Source organism: Balaenoptera borealis (assembly GCF_965194805.1).
Source record: "Balaenoptera borealis genome assembly, chromosome: 1".
NCBI lineage: Eukaryota > Metazoa > Chordata > Mammalia > Artiodactyla > Balaenopteridae > Balaenoptera > Balaenoptera borealis.
This window is the reverse complement of record NC_138860.1, coordinates 27,365,704-27,383,426: the sequence shown is the minus strand read 5'-3', so window position 1 is coordinate 27,383,426 and position 17,723 is coordinate 27,365,704. Positions and strand designations below refer to the sequence as shown.

At 38.8% G+C, this 17,723-nt stretch overlaps 1 protein-coding gene across 4 annotated transcripts in view; it reads left to right on the top strand.

Moving 5' to 3' along the window:
* The window catches only part of DRC8 (dynein regulatory complex subunit 8), a 131,236-nt gene that overhangs the window by 11,721 nt on the left and 101,792 nt on the right, over nucleotides 1–17,723 (top strand). For 2 of the 4 annotated variants that reach the window (XM_082341370.1, XM_082341369.1), the window contains exon 2: nucleotides 14,192–14,324. The exons of the other annotated variants lie outside the window; for them this stretch is intronic. In XM_082341370.1, the coding sequence (XP_082197496.1) occupies nucleotides 14,192–14,324 (133 nt within the window). The remainder of the gene's footprint in view (nucleotides 1–14,191; nucleotides 14,325–17,723) is intronic. 4 annotated transcript variants of the gene reach the window in all.

Sequence of the window (17,723 nt, the reverse complement as noted above, 5' to 3'; positions counted from 1 at the left end):
ATGGCAATAATACTATTTGATTTTTTTATGGTACCGTTAATCTAAAAGTCAGACTTATTTTTTACATGTTACCTTTCCTAAGATGTCCTTATAATTTTATCGTGGTGCTTTAAAAGTATAAGGTACATCCTAAGAAAATGATTACTTTTTTTTGTATTAGTTTTAAAACTTCTCCAGAAAACCAGATGACTTACTTTGATTTATTAAATTGTTATTTACAAAAAAATGGAAGAATCATTAGAAGATAATTTTAACAAGTTAATCGTGGATTTTTAAAAAAGATGATTAGGTCAGCCTGAGGGAAAAAAAGCGCTGTATTATGCTGCAAATACAATTTTTTTTCTTCATTTAAAAAAAGTAGATTGAAAGCTGTTTTGATTTTTCAGTTTTCAAAAATACTTCTCTATTTAAAGTAAGCTAATTCAAAGAAGAAACAATTCTGTCTATAGCCATAGAAGAAGTATGAATGTCAAAGCTGGATGTCATTCATTCAGTTGGCATGTGTTTAATGCCTACCATATGGAAGGCATTCTGATTAGGTTAGAACTTCGGAGGATACAAATACTGAAAAAAATATTTTTTTCTCCCAAGGAAGGTGAGATCAGTAAGGGAGATAAGACATGCATAAATGGGAGGTAACAGTCAGCTGGACTGAGCAGCCTGTCGCCTCCTGATTTGGGCAGCAGCCGGGTATCCCTGGGAGCTTATCAGAAAGGAAGGAGCTCAGTCCCGGCCCCTGACCTACTGAATCAGAGTCTGCATTTAAGCACAACTGCAAATGATCCACATGCACATTAAAGTTTGAGAAGCACTGTTGTATGGTATATCTCATTTACTCCTTTTTTTTGTTTGTTTTCTTTGAATTTTATTTTATTTTTTTATACAGCAGGTTCTTATTAGTTATCTATTTTATACATACTAGTGTATATATGTGAATCCCAATCTTCCAATTCATCCCTCCCCCCACCCCTGCTTTTCCACCTTGGTGTCCATACGTTTGTTCTCTACATCTGTGTCTCTATTTCTGCCTTGCAAACCAGTTCATCTGTACCATTTTTCTAGATTCCACATATATGCATTAATATACGATATTTGTTTTTGTCTTTCTGACTTCACTCTGTATGACAGTCTCTAGGTCCATCCACGTCTCTACAAATGACCCAATATCGTTCCTTTTTATGGCTGAGTAATATTCTGTTGTATATATGTACCACATCTTCTTTATCCATTCGTCTGTCAATGGGCATTTAGGTTGCTTCCATGACCTGGCTATTGTAAATAGTGCTGCAGTGAACATTGGGGTGCATGTGTCTTTTTGAATTATGGTTTTCTCTGGGTATATGCCAATCGTAGGATTGCTGGGTCATATGGTAATTCTGTTTTTAGTTTTTTAAGGATCCTCCATACTGTCCATGGTGGCTGTATCAATTTACATTCCCACCAACAGAGCAAGAGGGTTCCCTCTTCTCCACACCCTCTCCAGCATTTGTTGTTTGTAGATTTTCTGATGATGCCCATTCTAACCAGTGTGAGGTGATATGTCATTGTAGTTTTGATTTACATTTCTTTTTTTTTTTATGTTTTCTGGCTTTATTTATTTATTTTGGCTGTGTTGGGTCTTTGTTTCTGTGCGAGGGCTTTCTCTAATTGCGGCAAGCGGGGGCCATTCTTCATCGCGGTGCGCAGGCATCTCACTATCGCGGCCTCTCGTTGCGGAGCACAGGCTCCAGACGCGCAGGCTCAGTAGTTGTGGCTCACGGGCCTAGTTGTTCCGTGGCATGTGGGATCTTCCCAGACCAGAGCTCGAACCCGTGTCCCCTGCATTGGCAGGCAGATTCTCAACCACTGAGCCACCAGGGAAGCCCTTGATTTACATTTCTCTAATAATTAGTGATGTTGAGCAGCTTTTCATGTGCCTCTTCGCCATCTGTATGTCTTTTTTGGAGAAATGTCTATTTAGGTCTTCTGCACATTTTTTTGAATGGGTTGTTTGCTTTTTAAATATTGAGCTGCATGAGCTGTTTATATATTTTGGAGACTAATCCTTTGTCCGTTGATTCGTTTGCAAATATTTTCTCCCATTCTGAGGGTTGTCTTTTAGTCTTGTTTATGGTTTCCTTTGCTGTGCAGAAGCCTGTAAATTTCATTAGGTCCCATTTGTTTAGTTTTGTCTTTATTTCCATTCCTCTAGGAGGTGGTTCAAAAATGATCTTGCTGTGATTTATGTCAAAGAGTGTTCTTCCTATGTTTTCCTCTAAGAGTTTTATAGTGTCCGGTCTTACATTTAGGTCTTTAATCCATTTTGAATTTATTTTTGTGTATGGTGTTAGGAAGTGTTCTAATTTCATTCTTTTACATGTAGCTGTCCAGTTTTCCCAGCACCACTTATTGAAGAGACTGTCTTATCTCCATTGTATATCCTTGCCTCCTTTGTCATAGATTAGTTGACCATAGGTGCGTGGGTTCATCTCCGGGCTTTCTATCCTGTTCCATTGATCTGTATTTCTGTTTTTGTGCCAGTACCATATTGTCTTGATTATTGTAGCTTTGTAGTATAGTCTGAAGTCAGGGAGTCTGATTCCTCCAGCTCCGTTTTTTTCCCCTCAAGACTGCTTTGGCTATTCGGGGGCTTTTGTGTCTCCATACAAATTTTAAGAATTTTTGTTCTAGTTCTGTAAAAAATGCCATTGATAATTTGATAGGGATTGCAGTGAGTCTGTAGATTGCTTTGGGTAGTACAGTTATTTTCACAATGTTGATTCTTCCAATCCAAGAACATGATATATCTCTCCATCTGTTTGTATCGCCTTTGATTTCTTTCATCAGTGTCTTACAGTTTTCTGCATACAGGTCTTTTGTCTCCTTAGGTAGGTTTATTCCTAGGTATTTTATTCTTTTTGTTGCAATGGTAAATGGGAGTGTTTCCTTAATTTCTCTTTCAGATTTTTCATTGTTAGTGTATAGGAATGCCAGAGATTTCTGTGCAGTAATTTTGTATCTTGCAACTTTACCAAATTCATTGATTAGCTCTAGAAGTTTTCTGGTGGCATTTTTAGGAATATCTATGTGTAGTATCATGTCATCTGCAAACAGTGACAGTTTTACTTCTTTTCCAATTTGTATTCCTTTTATTTCTTTTTTTTCTCTGATTGCCGTGGCTAGGACTTCCAAAACTACGTTGAATAATACTGGCGAGAGTGGACATCCTTGTCTTGTTCCTGATCTTAGAGGAAATGCTTTCAGTTTTACACCACTGAGAAGGATATTTGCTGTGGGTTTGTTGTATATGGCCTTTATTATGTTGAGGTAGGTTCCCTCTATGTCTACTTTCTGGAGAGTTTTTATCATAAATGGGTGTTGAATTTTGTCAAAAGCTTTTTCTGCATCTATTGAGATGATCATATGGTTTTTAATTCTTCAATTTGTTAATATGGTGTTTCACATAGATTGTTTTGCATATATTGAACAATCCTTGCATCCCTGGGATAAATCCCACTTGATCATGGTGTATGATCCTTTAAATGTGCTGTTGGATTCTGTTTGCTAGTACTTTGTTGAGGATTTTTGCATCTATATTCATCAGTGATATTGGTCTGTAATTTTCTTTTTTTGTAGTATCTTTGTCAGTTTTGGTATCAGGGTGATGGTGGCCTTGTAGAGTGAGTTTGGGAGTGTTCCTTCCTCTGCAGTTTTTTGGAAGAGTTTGAGAAGTTTGGTGTTAGCTCTTCTCTAAATGTTTGATAGAATTCACCTTTGAAGCCATCTGGTCCTGGACTTTTGTTTGTTGGAAGATTTTTAATCACAGTTTCAATTTCATTACTTGTGATTGGTCTGTTCATATTTTCTATTTCTTCCTGGTTCAGTCTTGGAAGGTTATACCTTTCTAAGAATTTGTCCATTTCTTCCAGGTTGTTCATTTTATTGGCATAGAGTTGCTTATAGTAGTTTCTTATGATGCTTTGTATTTCTGTGGTGTCCATTGTAACTTCTCCTTTTTCATTTCTAATTTCATTGATTTAAGTCCTGTCCCTCTTTTTCTTGATGAGTCTGGCTAAAGGTTTATCAATTTTGTTTATCTTCTCAAAGAACTAGCTTTTAGTTTTATTGATCTTTGCTATTGTTTTCTTTGTTTCTATTTCATTTGTTTCTGCAATGATCTTTATGATTTCTTTCCTTCTACTAACTTTGGGTTTTGTTTGTTCTTCTTTCTAGTTTTTTAGGTATAAGGTTAGATGGCTTATTTGAGATTTTTCTTGTTTCTTGAGGTAGGCTTGTATTGCTGTAAACTTCCCTCTTAGAACTGCTTTTGCTGCATCCCATAGGTTCTGGATCGTTGTGTTTTGTTGTCATTTGTCTCTAGGTTTTTTTTGATTTCCCATTTGATTTCTTCAGTGATCTCTTGGTTATTTAGTAACGTATTGTTTAGCCTCCATGTGCTTGTGTTTTTTACTTTTTTTTCTCCATGTAATTGATTTCTAATCTCATAGCATTGTGGTCTGAAAAGATGCTTGATATGATTTCAGTTTTCTTAACTTTACTGAGGGTTGATTTGTGACCTAAGATGTGATCTATCCTGGATAATGTTCCGTGTGCACTTGAGAAGAAAGTGTAATCTGCTGTTTCCGGATGGAATGTCCTATGAGTATCAATTAAATCTGTCTGGTCTGTTGTGTCGTTTAAAGCTTGTGTTTCCATATTAATTTTCTGTTTGGATGATCTGTCCATTGGTGTAAGTGAGGTGTTAAAGTCCCCCACTATTACTGTGTTACTGTCGATTTCCTCTTTTATAGCTGTTAGCAGTTGCCTTATGTATTGAGTTGCTCCAATGTTGGGTGCATATATATTTATAATTGTTATATCTTCTTCTTGGATTGATCCCTTGATCATTATGTAGTGTCCTTCCTTGTCTCTTGTAACATTCTTCATTTTAAAGTCTATTTTTCTGATATGAGTATTGCTACTCCAGCTTTATTTTGATTTCCATTTGCATGGAATATCTTTTTTCAGCCCCTCACTTCCAGTCTGTATGTGTCCCTAGGTCTGAAGTGGGTCTCTTGTGGACAGCATATATACGGCTCTTGTTTTTGTATCTATTCAGTGAGCCTCTGTCTTTTGGTTGGAACATTTAATCCATTCACATTTAAGGTAATTAATCGATATGTGTGTTCCTATTACCATTTTCTTAATTGTTTTGGGTTTTTTTTGTATGTCCTTTTTTTCTCTTGTGTTTCCCACTTAGAGAAGTTCCTTTAGCATTTGTTGTAGAGCTGGTTTGGTGGTGCTGAATTCTCTTAGCTTTTGTCTTTAAAGCTTTGATTTCTCCGTCCAATGAATGAGATCCTTGCTGGGTAGAGAAATCTTGGTTGTAGTTTCTTCCCTTTCATCACTTTAAATATATCGTGCCACTCCCTTCTGGTTTGTAGAGTTTTTGCTGAGAAATCAGCTGTTAACCTTATGGGAGTTCCCTTGTATGTTATTTGTTGTTTTTTCCCTTGTTGCTTTTAATAATTTTTCTTTGTCGTTAATTTTTGTCAATTTGATTACTATGTGTCTCGGTGTGTTTCTCCTTGGGTTTATTCTTCCTGGGACTCTCTGCGCTTCCTGGACTTGGGTGGCTATTTCCTTTTCTATGTTAGGGAAGTTTTCAACTATAATCACTTCAAATATTTTCTTGGGTCCTTTCTCTCTCTCTTCTCCTTCTGAGACCACTATAATGCGAATGTTGGTGCCTTTAATGTTGTCCCACAGGTCTTTTAGGCTTTCTTCATTTCTTTTCATACTTTTTTCTTTATTGTGTTCTGTGGCAGTGCTTTTCACCATTCTGTCTTCCAGGTCACTTATCCGTTCTTCTGCCTCAGTTATTCTGCTATTGATTCCTTCTAGTGTATTTTTCATTTTAGTTATTGTATTGTTCATCTCTGTTTGTTTGTTCTTTAATTCTTATAGGTCTGTGTTAAACATTTCTTGCATCTTCTCGATCTTTGCGTCCATTCTTTTTCCAAGGTCCTGGATCATCTTCACTATCATTATTCTGAATTCTTTTTCTGGAAGGTTGCCTATCTCCACTACATTTAGTTGCTTTTCGGGGGTTTTATCTTGTTCCTTCATCTGGTACATAGTCCTCTGCCTTTTCATTTCGTCTTTCTTTTTGTGAATGTGGTTTTTGTTCCACAGGCTGCAGGATTGTAGTTCTTGCTTCTGCTGTCTGCCCTCTGGTGGATGAGGCTCTCTAAGAGGCTTGTGCAAGTTTCCTGATGGGAGGGACTGGTGGTGGGTAGAGCTGGGTGTTGCTCTGGTGGGCAGATCTCAGTAAAGCTTTAATCAGCTTGTCTGCTGATGGGTGGAATTGGGTTCCCTCCCTGTTGGTTGTTTGGCCTGAGGCGGCCCGGCCCTGGAGCCTACATTCTCTTTGGTGGGGTAACGGTGGACTCTGGGAAGGCTCAAGCCAATGAGTACTTCCCAGATTTCTGCTGCCAGTGTCCTTGTCCCTGTGGTGAGCCACAGCCATCCCCCTCCCTCTGCAGGAGACCCTCCAACACTGGCAGGTGGGTCTGGTTCAGTCTCCTATGGGGTCACTGCTCTTTCCCCCTAGGTCCTGACATGCAGACTACTTGGTGTGCATCCTCCAAGAGTGGAGTCTGTGTTTCCCCCAGTCCTGTTGAAGTCCTGCAATCAAATCCCACTAGCCTTCAAAGTCTGATTCTCTGGGAATTCCTTCTCCTGTTGCTGGACCAGGTTGGGAGTGAACTCCAGTGGGTGGACTTCTGTGGTATATATGTCCTCCAGTCTGTGAGTCACCCACCCAGCAGTTATGGGATTTTATTTTATTGTGATTGTGCCCCTCTTACTGTCTCATTGTGGCTCCTCCTTTGTCTTTGGATGTAAGGTATTTTTTTTGGTGAGTTCCAGTGTCTTTCTGTTGATAATTGTTCAGCAGTTAGTTGTGACTCTGGTGCTCTCACAAGAGGAAGTCTCATTTACTCTTTACAACAGTTTTATGAGTTAACTAGCTGCAGTTTGAAGGGCATGATGAAATAGAAGTATGTTGTCTGAGGATAAACTAGAGACTCATGTGCTGATATTATCTTTGTATACACATATTTCACTCCTATATTTGATTTTCAACACTTAAGTTTCAGAAATTACGTCTAACTAATTAATAAGAATAGACCTGGCTTTGAGGATTCACACAAGCTAACTAAACTTGTGAAGAGTGATGTGCAAACCTGAGTAATGATTTATTAATTTAAATAGGGGTATGTTGATACATTGATCAGAAAGCTGACCTCTGCAATATCATATACTGTTTTATGTGTATTAAGCTTTTGGAGAGGGCAAATCTATATTTCTAAAGTTTCTTTATGAGCATGGAATCACACAAAAGAAAAAGGATAGTTTTGAAGGATATATCCATTACCTTATAAGCTCCAAGAGGGTGGGGAGATCACTTCTTTGTATTCAGTGTCTTGCAGAGTATACAGCACATGGTAGGAATTCAATAAATATTGTTGCATTCAGATCATTTGAATTAATTAAAAGTGTTTATGTTTTAATCAAAGCATTACTTACTGTTTCCCCAAAAATCTACACCTAAAAGCACATAAAACTATTGTTAGGGGTTTTTTCCTTTTTCTTTCAGGTAAGCTATATGCTTTTATTTCATCTGGCTCAACAAACATTTTTTGAGATCCATGGTATTCATTGGCATGTCTTTAAAAAATAAAAACATACATGTATTTTGAATTGTTCATATTTAATCTTAAATTTTTTTAAAGTTGTAAAGGAGGATTTCAAGTTTCTGGATAGCCATCACACCTAGCTCTTCTTCAACATTTAGGGATTAGTCTTGATACAAGTAGTGAGAATATTGGTAAGGAAAAGTAACTAAATCTATGATGGGTTATTTTGCTCTCTTTATAAAATTTTTCTGTAAGATTATATACAGTGAAATCATACTTATTTGTAGCATTTTTGTACTTTAACATAGTATAACTTATCTTTTTTCCTAGATTAGAAAATGTAACATAGTTATGTTAGCAAATAGAAGAATTAAAAATGTTATAATCAAGTTAAATTTTTTAAAAAGGACTTAATTTTATTTGTTTTACTGAAAGGGGAATTTTTGAAATGGGATAGGAAAAATTATTTTTGAATTTCTGTCATTTCTGTGTAAGTTTCCTCAGCCAGAGCATTATTGTTTTTTGTTTTTTGTTTTTCTCTTCTGTTTTGTTTCTTTAAAATGGAGAATCAATGCAGTTGTTGATTCTTTGGATCTTTAAATCTTATTTTAATGTTTCTGTCTCCTAGAGAATTTTATGTAAGACTGGAAGGATCTTCTACTTGTGATTAAAGTCATGTCTAGGAAACAGACTGCTTAGGAATAACATTATAATTTTTGGCAGGCCAGTGAGCTTTGGAAGGTGTGTCAGTTTTTTTTTTTTAAACAAGCCTCAGATACTCAAAGTTCTTTCTAGGATTTACTATTTTTGTTTGTATTAAAATATTCTTTTGACTTTGCATGCTTTGATAATATTGTTTGGTAAAGTGCTTCCAATTCCTTATCAACTCGTAGATGTCTTTGAAGTTTTACAAGTTTTTTTTGTTTTGTTTTGTTTCCCCATATTGTGTCATTCCTCTCAAAACCCAACATTTGGAAATCTAAAGTAAAAAGTAGAAATTACAGGTAAATATTACTTTTTAAAAAGTGAACTGTTGATAGTACAGAGCACAGTATGGAATAGTAGAAAACGTGAGCTTTGGAGTAAGATTTGAATTTGAATTACAGCTTTCTCAAGCTGTATCTTATCTTAGCCAACATGCTAAACCTAAGGATCTTCAGGTTCCTCAAATGTAAAGTGGGAAAAATTATATCTATTTCATAATATTGTTGTAATGTGGGCAGTATTTTCTTATTCATCCTTATACCCTCATCACCCCACAATGCCTGGCATTAAAGGAATGCTGAATAAATAGGGAGGAAAGTGGTTGGTGCATTCTAGGGAGTTAGTGGCTGTTTAGATTAGTAGATTCTATATGCATGACATGGAATCTAAGGGTTAAGAAAAACTTTAAGTCTTACCCATTATTGCTCACACATGATGCATTCATGCATATTTGGGGGCCATTTAATAAGTTTTCTCCGTATTTTAGACTGATTAGCATTCAGGGAGAGACTAACTGAAGAAGAAAACTAACTTATAGAAACCTAATTTGCTTCCTCTAATTCTGAATTAGTAAGTTTGGAGAGGAAATTCCCTGGTGGTCCAGGGGTTAGGACTCTGTGCTTCCACTGCTGGCATCCTGGGTTCGATCCCTGGTCAGGGAATTAAGATCCTGCGAGCTGTGTGGCGCAACCAAAAAAAAAAAAAAAAAAGAAAAGTTTGGAGAAAAATTGGACTGAAATTTATTTGTACTAACCTATAAAAATTTGTCAAGAAGATTTATAATTTAAAACATCAAATGGACATACCCGTTAGGATGGCTACTATAAAAAACAACAGCAACAACAAAATAATGTATTAGTGAGGATGTAGAGGAATTGAAGCCCTTGTGGACATTTAACTGGGAATGTAAAAAGTAAAATGGTGCAGCTGCTGTGGAAAATAGTATGGTGGTTCCTCAAAAAATTAGAAATTGCATTGCCATATGATCCAACAAATCCACTTTTGGGTATATACCCCAAATAATTGAAAGCAGGAACTTGAACAGATATTTGTACACTTGTGTTCATAGCAGCATTATTAACAATAGCTGAAAGGTGGAAGCAACTCAAGTGTCCATCAGTTGGTGAATGGATAAAGAAAGTGTGGCATATACATAAAACTAAATATCATTCAGCCTTAGAAAGGAAAGAAATTCTGACATATTCACTGCATGGATGTATATGTACATGTGTATTTGAGGACATTTTGCTGAGTGAACTTATCCAGTCACAAAAAGACAAATACTGTATGATTCCACTTCTATGAGGTGTCTAGAGTATTCAAATTCATAGTAGAATGGTGGTTGCCAGGGGAAGGATAAAAGGGAGGTTGTTGTTTAATGGGTATGATGCCAAAAACTCGGCCTTTGTACACCAGTGCCAAATTGAATCTCGGAGACAGAGTTTTGGACAAAGTAGAAGAGAATAGCTTTGTTGCTTTGCAAGGCAAATGGGGACACAGCGGGCTTGTGCCCCTCAAAACTCTGTGTCCTTCCCCAGGAGGATTTGGTGAGGAGTTTTATAGCAGTGGTTCAAGGGTAGGGTTGCTGATAAGGATTAGGGTGTGTGAAGGGCCTGCACTCCTTTAATCTGGCCTTAGGTGATCTGATGAGTTTCTGTGGTTCCTTTAATCTGGCCTCAGGTGTTCTCTTGAAGAACTTCTCTGGTTCCTTTAATCTAGAATGAAGAATGCTAACATCTTCCATTTATTGGGGGATTTAGTTCTGTAAAGAGCTCAAAGATGTTATGTGTATCCCTTGAGGAGGAACCAAGACCCTGCTGCACTATTGTTTCTTGACTGCTCCTCCCTTGTCTCTGCATCCCCTCCCTTCCCTGATTAGCAACTGTTCAAATCTGTCCTTTGGGCCTCTGGGAAGGTTGTGGAGGCTGGAGTCTATTCCCTTTGAACAAGAAATGGGGGACACAGAAAGGCTTCTGTGCCCAGGAGCCGCACAGAGTCCTGCTTGGTTTCTCTCCCCCCTTTTCTTTGATACTCCTCAATCTTGAGAACAGATGCTGGACAAGGAAAGGAATAATCATTTTGGATAGAAACATTCATAAACTTGGCAGATGAACTTTGTTTTAGGGGAGATTCAGTTTTAATCCCCCTTTTCAGTTTTATCTTTCCCCAAATCTTTCAGGGAATGGGGTTACTGCCACTCTGGCTACTTACTGCTGAAATGGGGTGTAGTCCTGCCTAAATTTTGCGGAATGGCTACCAAATTAAAGATATTTGAGTTCCAAGTCCTGGATCCGAGTCTTGTATTGCTTAAGATCTCATTCCCTTGGTCCACCATTTTGGTGCAGCAGACCCAGTTAGAAGTATAGGAGGAGTGACAACTGGAACTTCCACAATGGTCACTTAGTTTTACCTTGGATATCTGAACCATAGTTATTCCATTTTGACCTTCAAATGTATTCTCCTCCTCAATGGCCAGAGCAGATGTACAATGCATGTCCAAAGGGCCACAAAATAGGCCACTTTTTAAACTTAAACCATGTAGAAGCCAGAGTGACTTCCCCATACCTCAATACATACAGATTTTTTTTTCTTTCATCATTTCCTCTTTTGATTGCAAGTCTTTCAATAGAAAACATTGAGGATCAAAATATTTGTCCCTCGATGCTGGGGTGATTCAGCTGTTTGCTCCGGGTGTAGATGATGTCCCTTGGTGCTATGCCTCCTTTATATTTACCTAGGTAGTCCACATTGGGGGAGAACTGATCAGGTATCGTGAATAAGCTCAGAGGTATGTTAATGAGGAAACACTTTGTAGACCATACACTTTATCGTTTATACCCAGTTGTTACACAAGCATTGTACATGTGCTTTTAGCAGTAGACCCAGTTCAGCAGTGTGATGTGAAATTTATCAGAGACCTGTATTTGTCAAAAGGGTCCTTCACATAAATCCTCTAGAAGATGAAGCACTTTGCAAAAGTATCAGAGTATAATAATAACTGTCTATAAATCACAGAAAGACTTAAAAAGTCATGGTTAAACATTTAGTCACAGTGATTGACAAAAGAAACTTAGTTATTGCTGTGACATACAACATTTACAAATAACTAGAATAATGACGGATAAAATTTTACCAGGACATACTACATTTTTAGGAATTACTCAGTGACAGTGCTTCCCATGTAATTTAACATGTTAATTTAGTATTTCTCTGAGATGCCTCAAGGTTCCTCTGAAGCACCTAAGTTGGCTGGAGTTCAGAAGAACTTTTAGAATCTGCGAAACAATACTTATTTACTTAACCAAAGTGAAAAGATTTCAAAGGCAAATACAGATCACTTAAAGGCAAAGAAACTCATAAGCTGTTATCAAAATATTCCCAGAAAATTTTGGAGGGAGAAACCAAATCCGTTCTTGCCCCAGCCCACCCCCAGCAAAATCCATTTACGCAAATAGATTTAATCTAATGTTAGAAAATCCTGATCATGCACAACTTTTCTCAGTGTCCCTTTTTCACACTTTCCATCACATTCTTCATCCATATTATTTTGTCCCTTATTTTTTTCCCCATTCAGAAACAACCAGCTCTAGGACAAAATTATTTTCGTTTCTCTTTGTACCATCCTCCTATTACCTTACTGTTCACTTTCTTTATTATGTAGCTGCATGAATGCTTGAACATACAAAATTCCTCCTGTCTTTTCGTTTCTGTGACAAAACAACTCTAGCTGGACGATAGTATGGTAATTTAGGCTACCATTCAAAGACCACCTTTCCTCATTTTCAAGAATGTATGTTGCCCAAACAGAATTACAATAGAACCTCATTCCTTTTTCTTAGTCATAGGTTTATAACTATAGGTCGACCAGTCTACCAGGATTTTCCCCAGGGGGCTATCAGATGGAATTTAAGAAGAAGCACTTCCCATGTTTGACTGATAGAACACTCATGTGTGGACTAAGAACAAACCAAAATCCTTGCCAGCAACAGAAGCCTCGAACCAAAGAAACCAAAAACCAAACAGAAACTAAAAACCAGATAGCACAAGGCTCAAATTGGCTTCCAAGTCCCAACTTAGCCTGTGACCTCTGTCCAAGCAGTGTGCCTTCCAAATGGGATTTCCCAGAATAAAAAATCCCCCAAATGGGAACCAAGGTTCCTCTAAATGGACAGGGCCATAGGGGCCTCGGACTGCATGCCAGGGGACGTACCACATGCTGGCTGAGGTATCACGACGTCCCAGACACTACTTTTCTCCTTCCCCAAAATAATTCCTTAGAGTAGGACATTCAGGCCGTCATGGGCAGGAAGAAGAGAGGAATGTTCTTGAGATGAAGATGGCCTCAGCAGCTGCTGGGATGGTCCCGCTTCCTCCATCTGCTCCTGCCTGGGAGTTCCAGCTGCCGGGATGGTGGAATGGGTATGACTGGGGCTCGGCCTTTCTAGGCAAGGGTCCCAGGTGATCTGGCCTTTAAAGGAATTCTCCAATCCTTTACTCTCTTGAAAGAGGCTGATGTGGAGAAAACCTTGGAGTGTCCGATCCAACCAGGGGACCCCCCCATGGGGCTGTCCGCAAGTCAGCCCCATGTTGGGTGCCAAATTTGATGCCGAAAACTCGGCCTCTGTGCACTGGTGCTGAATCAAATCTTGGAGACAGAGAACTGGGTGAAGTTCTCTGTCTTGGCAAAGAATAGCTTTATTGCTTTGCCAGGCAAAGGGGGATACAGCTGGCTTGTGCCCTGAAAAACTGTGTGTCCCAACCCGGTGGGATTTGGTGAGGAGTTTTATAGCAGTGGTTCAAGGGTGGGTTGCTAATAATGATCAGGGTGTGTGCAGGGCCTGCATTCCTTTAATCTGGCCTCAGGTGGTCTCCTGATAAGCTTCTTGAGGTTATCAAACTGTGACCCTCTCTCTGGAACATCTTCCATTTGGTGGTGGTTTTAGTTCTGCAGAAGAGCTTAAAGATACAGTAAGTCCCCTACATACAAACAAGTTCTATTCTGAGAGAGCGTTTGTATGTCCAATTTGTAAGTCCAACAAAGTTAGCCTAGGTACCCAACTAACACAATTGGCTACGTAGTACTGTACTGTAATAGGTTCATAATACTTTCCACACAAATATATAAAAAGCAAACAAATATGAAAAATGAAGACATTTTTAACTTGACGGTACAGTACATTGAAAAGTACAGTAGTACAGTAAAACAGCTGACATACAGGCGCTGGCATCGAGTGAACAGACAAGAAGAGTTACTGACTGGAGGAGGGAGAGGAGGTGGGAGATGGTAGAGCTGAAGGATCGTCAACAGTAGGAGACAGAGGGCAAGCTGCAATTTCACTCATGCCTGATGTTGATGGAGTGCACATTCACATCTTTGTAAGTTTGCAACTTGAAGGTTCATATGTAGGGGACTTACTGTATGGTTATGTGTATCCCTTGAAGGGGAATCAGGACCCTGTCCCAAGGCTGCACTATTGTTTCTTGACTGCTCCTCCCTTGTCTCTGCATCCCCTCCCTTCCCTGATTAGCAACTGTTCGAATCTGCCCTTTGGGACTCAGGAAAGGTCATGGAGGCTGGAGTCTGTTCCCTACAAACAAGAAATGGGGAACACAGAAAGGCTTCCATGCCCAGGAGCTCCACAGGGTCCTGCTAGGTTTCAGGTATAATGTTCGTTTTGCAAGATAAGAGTTCTGGAGATTGTTTGCACAACAGTGTGAATACCCTTAATGCTACTGAATGGTTAAGATGGTTAAAATGGTTAAGATGGTTAATTTTTTGTTATGTCTATTTTACCATACTTAAAAAAAGTCAAATGGAAATGTTTCATCCAAAAAAAAAATTGTCATTGTTTTTGGAAGGCACTTTGGAAATTTGTATTATTTACAGTTTTTTATAAATTTGGAGACGTTGATAAAATCTACTTGTCTGACAAATGGGGATACAAAGTAAATTGTTATGTATTGACTTGTTGGATTGTAGCCATTTAAAACCATATAAAAATTATGTGTGTAAATGTGTAAGAATGACAGGGGAAAACAGAAGAAGATGATATCAGGGTGGTCAGATTTTTCCAGGGGCATTTATTTTTAAAGAGTCTCATACTAATGTCATTTCTACAAAATTTTAAGACCCACTTAGCAACTATTTTTATATTTTAAAATCTGAATGCTAATTATAAATTATTCTTACCCATTTGTGAAAACATATTTACCAAGTCCAATACTTGACAATGCTTTATAAACCTCTAGTATGGACTTTTTTAGATATTAAGAGTGTAATAAAATAACTTATTTTAATAATGTAGCATTAGGACTTCTCTGGTGGCACAGTGGTTAAGAATCTGCCTGCCAATTCAGGGGACACGGGTTCGAGCCCTGGTCCGGGAAGGTCCCACATGCCGTGGAGCAACTAAGCCCATGTGCCACAACTACTGAGCCTGCACTCTAGAGCCCATGAGCCACAACTACGGAGCCTGCATGCCACAACTACTGAAGCCCGCGCGCCTAGAGCCCGTGCTCCACAACAAGAGAATCCACTGCAATGAGAAGCCCGTGCACTGCAACAAAGAGTAGGCCCCGTTTGCCACAACTAGAGAAAGCCTGCGCGCAGCAATGAAGACCCGAGGCAGCCAAAAATAAATAAATTCATTAAAAAAATAAAATAAAATGTAGCAATAAATTTGGAGCCTAAGACCTGGGCTTGAATTTGGATACTGCTTTTTTTCAGATTTTACTTGGGCATGTCACTTAATTTCTTTAAACTTCAGTTCAAAGAGTTCTCAGTCTAATGAGCACTTTGAAGTAGGCACTGGGCTAAATATTTTACGTGAATTATGTTATTTAATCCTTCCAACAAACCTATGTGGGAGATACCTCTTTTATCCCCTCTCTACAAATAACAGGGGCTTGGATGGTAAAGTGGAATTCCAGTTTCAGCTCCACCAGGTAAGAGCTTGGAAGTCATCACCCCTGTTGCCATAAACTGGAAGAAATACTTGGTAATTTTGGTGCATAGCTGATGGCTCTGTGGAGGCTGTGTAAATGAGAAACTTCTGGGAGCCTACAGTCTTGGGAGGTCCCTCACACTTCCTTGGGTTTTACTTCCAGGAATCCCACAAGGCTATCTGGTAAAGTGTCAAGAAAGACCTCCTTGTTGCTCTAGCAGGGAGGAGGGAGAAACTAACCATTTTGAAATCTCCAGAACATTCTTCATAGCAAAGATCTACTCTCCAGGAGGAAAAGACCTTACCAGAGCTTTGTCTTACCTATCTTTATTTAACCAACTCCAGTGCCCTGTAGCCTTCCTGTCTCATCTAAGAGGATGGGGATAAGCTAAAAAACACTTAAGACAATTAACAGTTAAGAGACCCGGGTCCAGGGCTTCCCTGGTGGCGCAGTGGTTGAGAATCTGCCTGCCAATGCAGGGGATGCGGGTTCGAGCCCTGGTCTGGGAAGATCCCACATGCCGCGGAGCAACTCGGCCCGTGAGCCACAGTTGCTGAGCCTGCATGTCTGGAGCCTGTGCTTGGCAATGAGAGGCCCGCGCACCGCGATGAAGAGTGGCCCCCACACCGCTATGAAGAGTGGCTCCCGCTTGCCACAACTAGAGAAAGCCCTCGCACAGAAACGAAGACCCAACACAGCCATACATACATACATACATTAAAAAAAAAAAGAATGTAAGCAGACAAGAATAGCATTAAAAAAAAAAAGAAAGAAAGAAAGCCCTAGAATTAATTATAAAAAAGAAAAAAAAAAAAAAAAGAGACCCGGGTCCATTAAAAAACTGAAATTTAATCATGAGACTATAGAATGCTTTTCTTCACTTACAACTTATCACCACATCAACAGGGCTACAGTACAATAACACTGGATTACAACTGAAAGATGTGTGAGATGCAAACTGTGTTTAAGGAGGAATTCTCAGAGGAATCTGGCACCTACAGCTACAGCAAACATTAAACACACCCTATTCTTAGTCAAATTGACATAAAGCCTCACACTAATGATCTTCTGTCTCAGTTCCTGTTACCTGATTCATCACGTGTGGTTTTTAACCAAAAGTTACAAGGCATGCTAAAAGGCAAGAAAAACAACGTGAAGAGAAAGCAAGCATCAGAACCAGACTCAGATATATTATACAGATTTTGGAATTATCAGATAAAAAATTTAAGAGCTATGACTGATATGTTAAGGGCTGTAATGGAAAAAGTAGACAAAATGCAAGAACAGATGAGTATTGTAAGCAGAGAGATGAAAACTCTAAGAAAAAGAAGGAAATGTTAGAGACCAAATGCAGTGTAATGGAAATGAAGAATGCCTTTGATGGGCCTATCAGTAGATTCAGCATGGTTGAGGAAAGAATCATTGAGCTTGAAAATGATGTCAATAGAAACTTCCCAAACTGAAATGCAGGGAGAAAAAATGAAAAGCCAAAGCAAAACCCAGAGCATCCAAGAACTGGGACAATTAAAAAAGGTGTAAAATACACATAATTGGAATTACCAGAAGGAAAGGAATCAAAGATGGAGCACAAGAAATATTTGAAGTAATAATGGCCAAGAATTTTCCAAAATTAATGACAGACAGACACCAAACCAGATCCAGGAAGCTAAGGGAACACCATCAGAATAAATAGCAAAAAGCTATGCCTTGGTATATTGTATTCAAACTGCAGAAAACCAAAGATAACAAGAAAATCCTGAAAGAAGCCAGAAAAAAGAAACACCTTACCTAGGCTTCTTGTCAGAAACCATGTAAAGCAGGATAGAGTGGACTGAAATATTTAGTGTTGAAAGACAGGTAAAGCAATGTGACCAAGGCCACTTAGCTAAGTGTTGAAGCAAGGACTCCAAAGCCAGTGCTCTTAGCCTCTATACCCCATATAGAGAAGTCAAGGGGAATTTTATATAAAAGGAAGGGAAAATGGCCCCTGATCTCATTATCTAGAGCAGTAGTTCTCAAACTTCAGTGTACATCAGCATCACCTGGGCTAGTTAAACCATAGGCTGCTGGACGCCATTCCCAGAGTTTCTGAACCAGTTAAGTCTCGGACGGCTG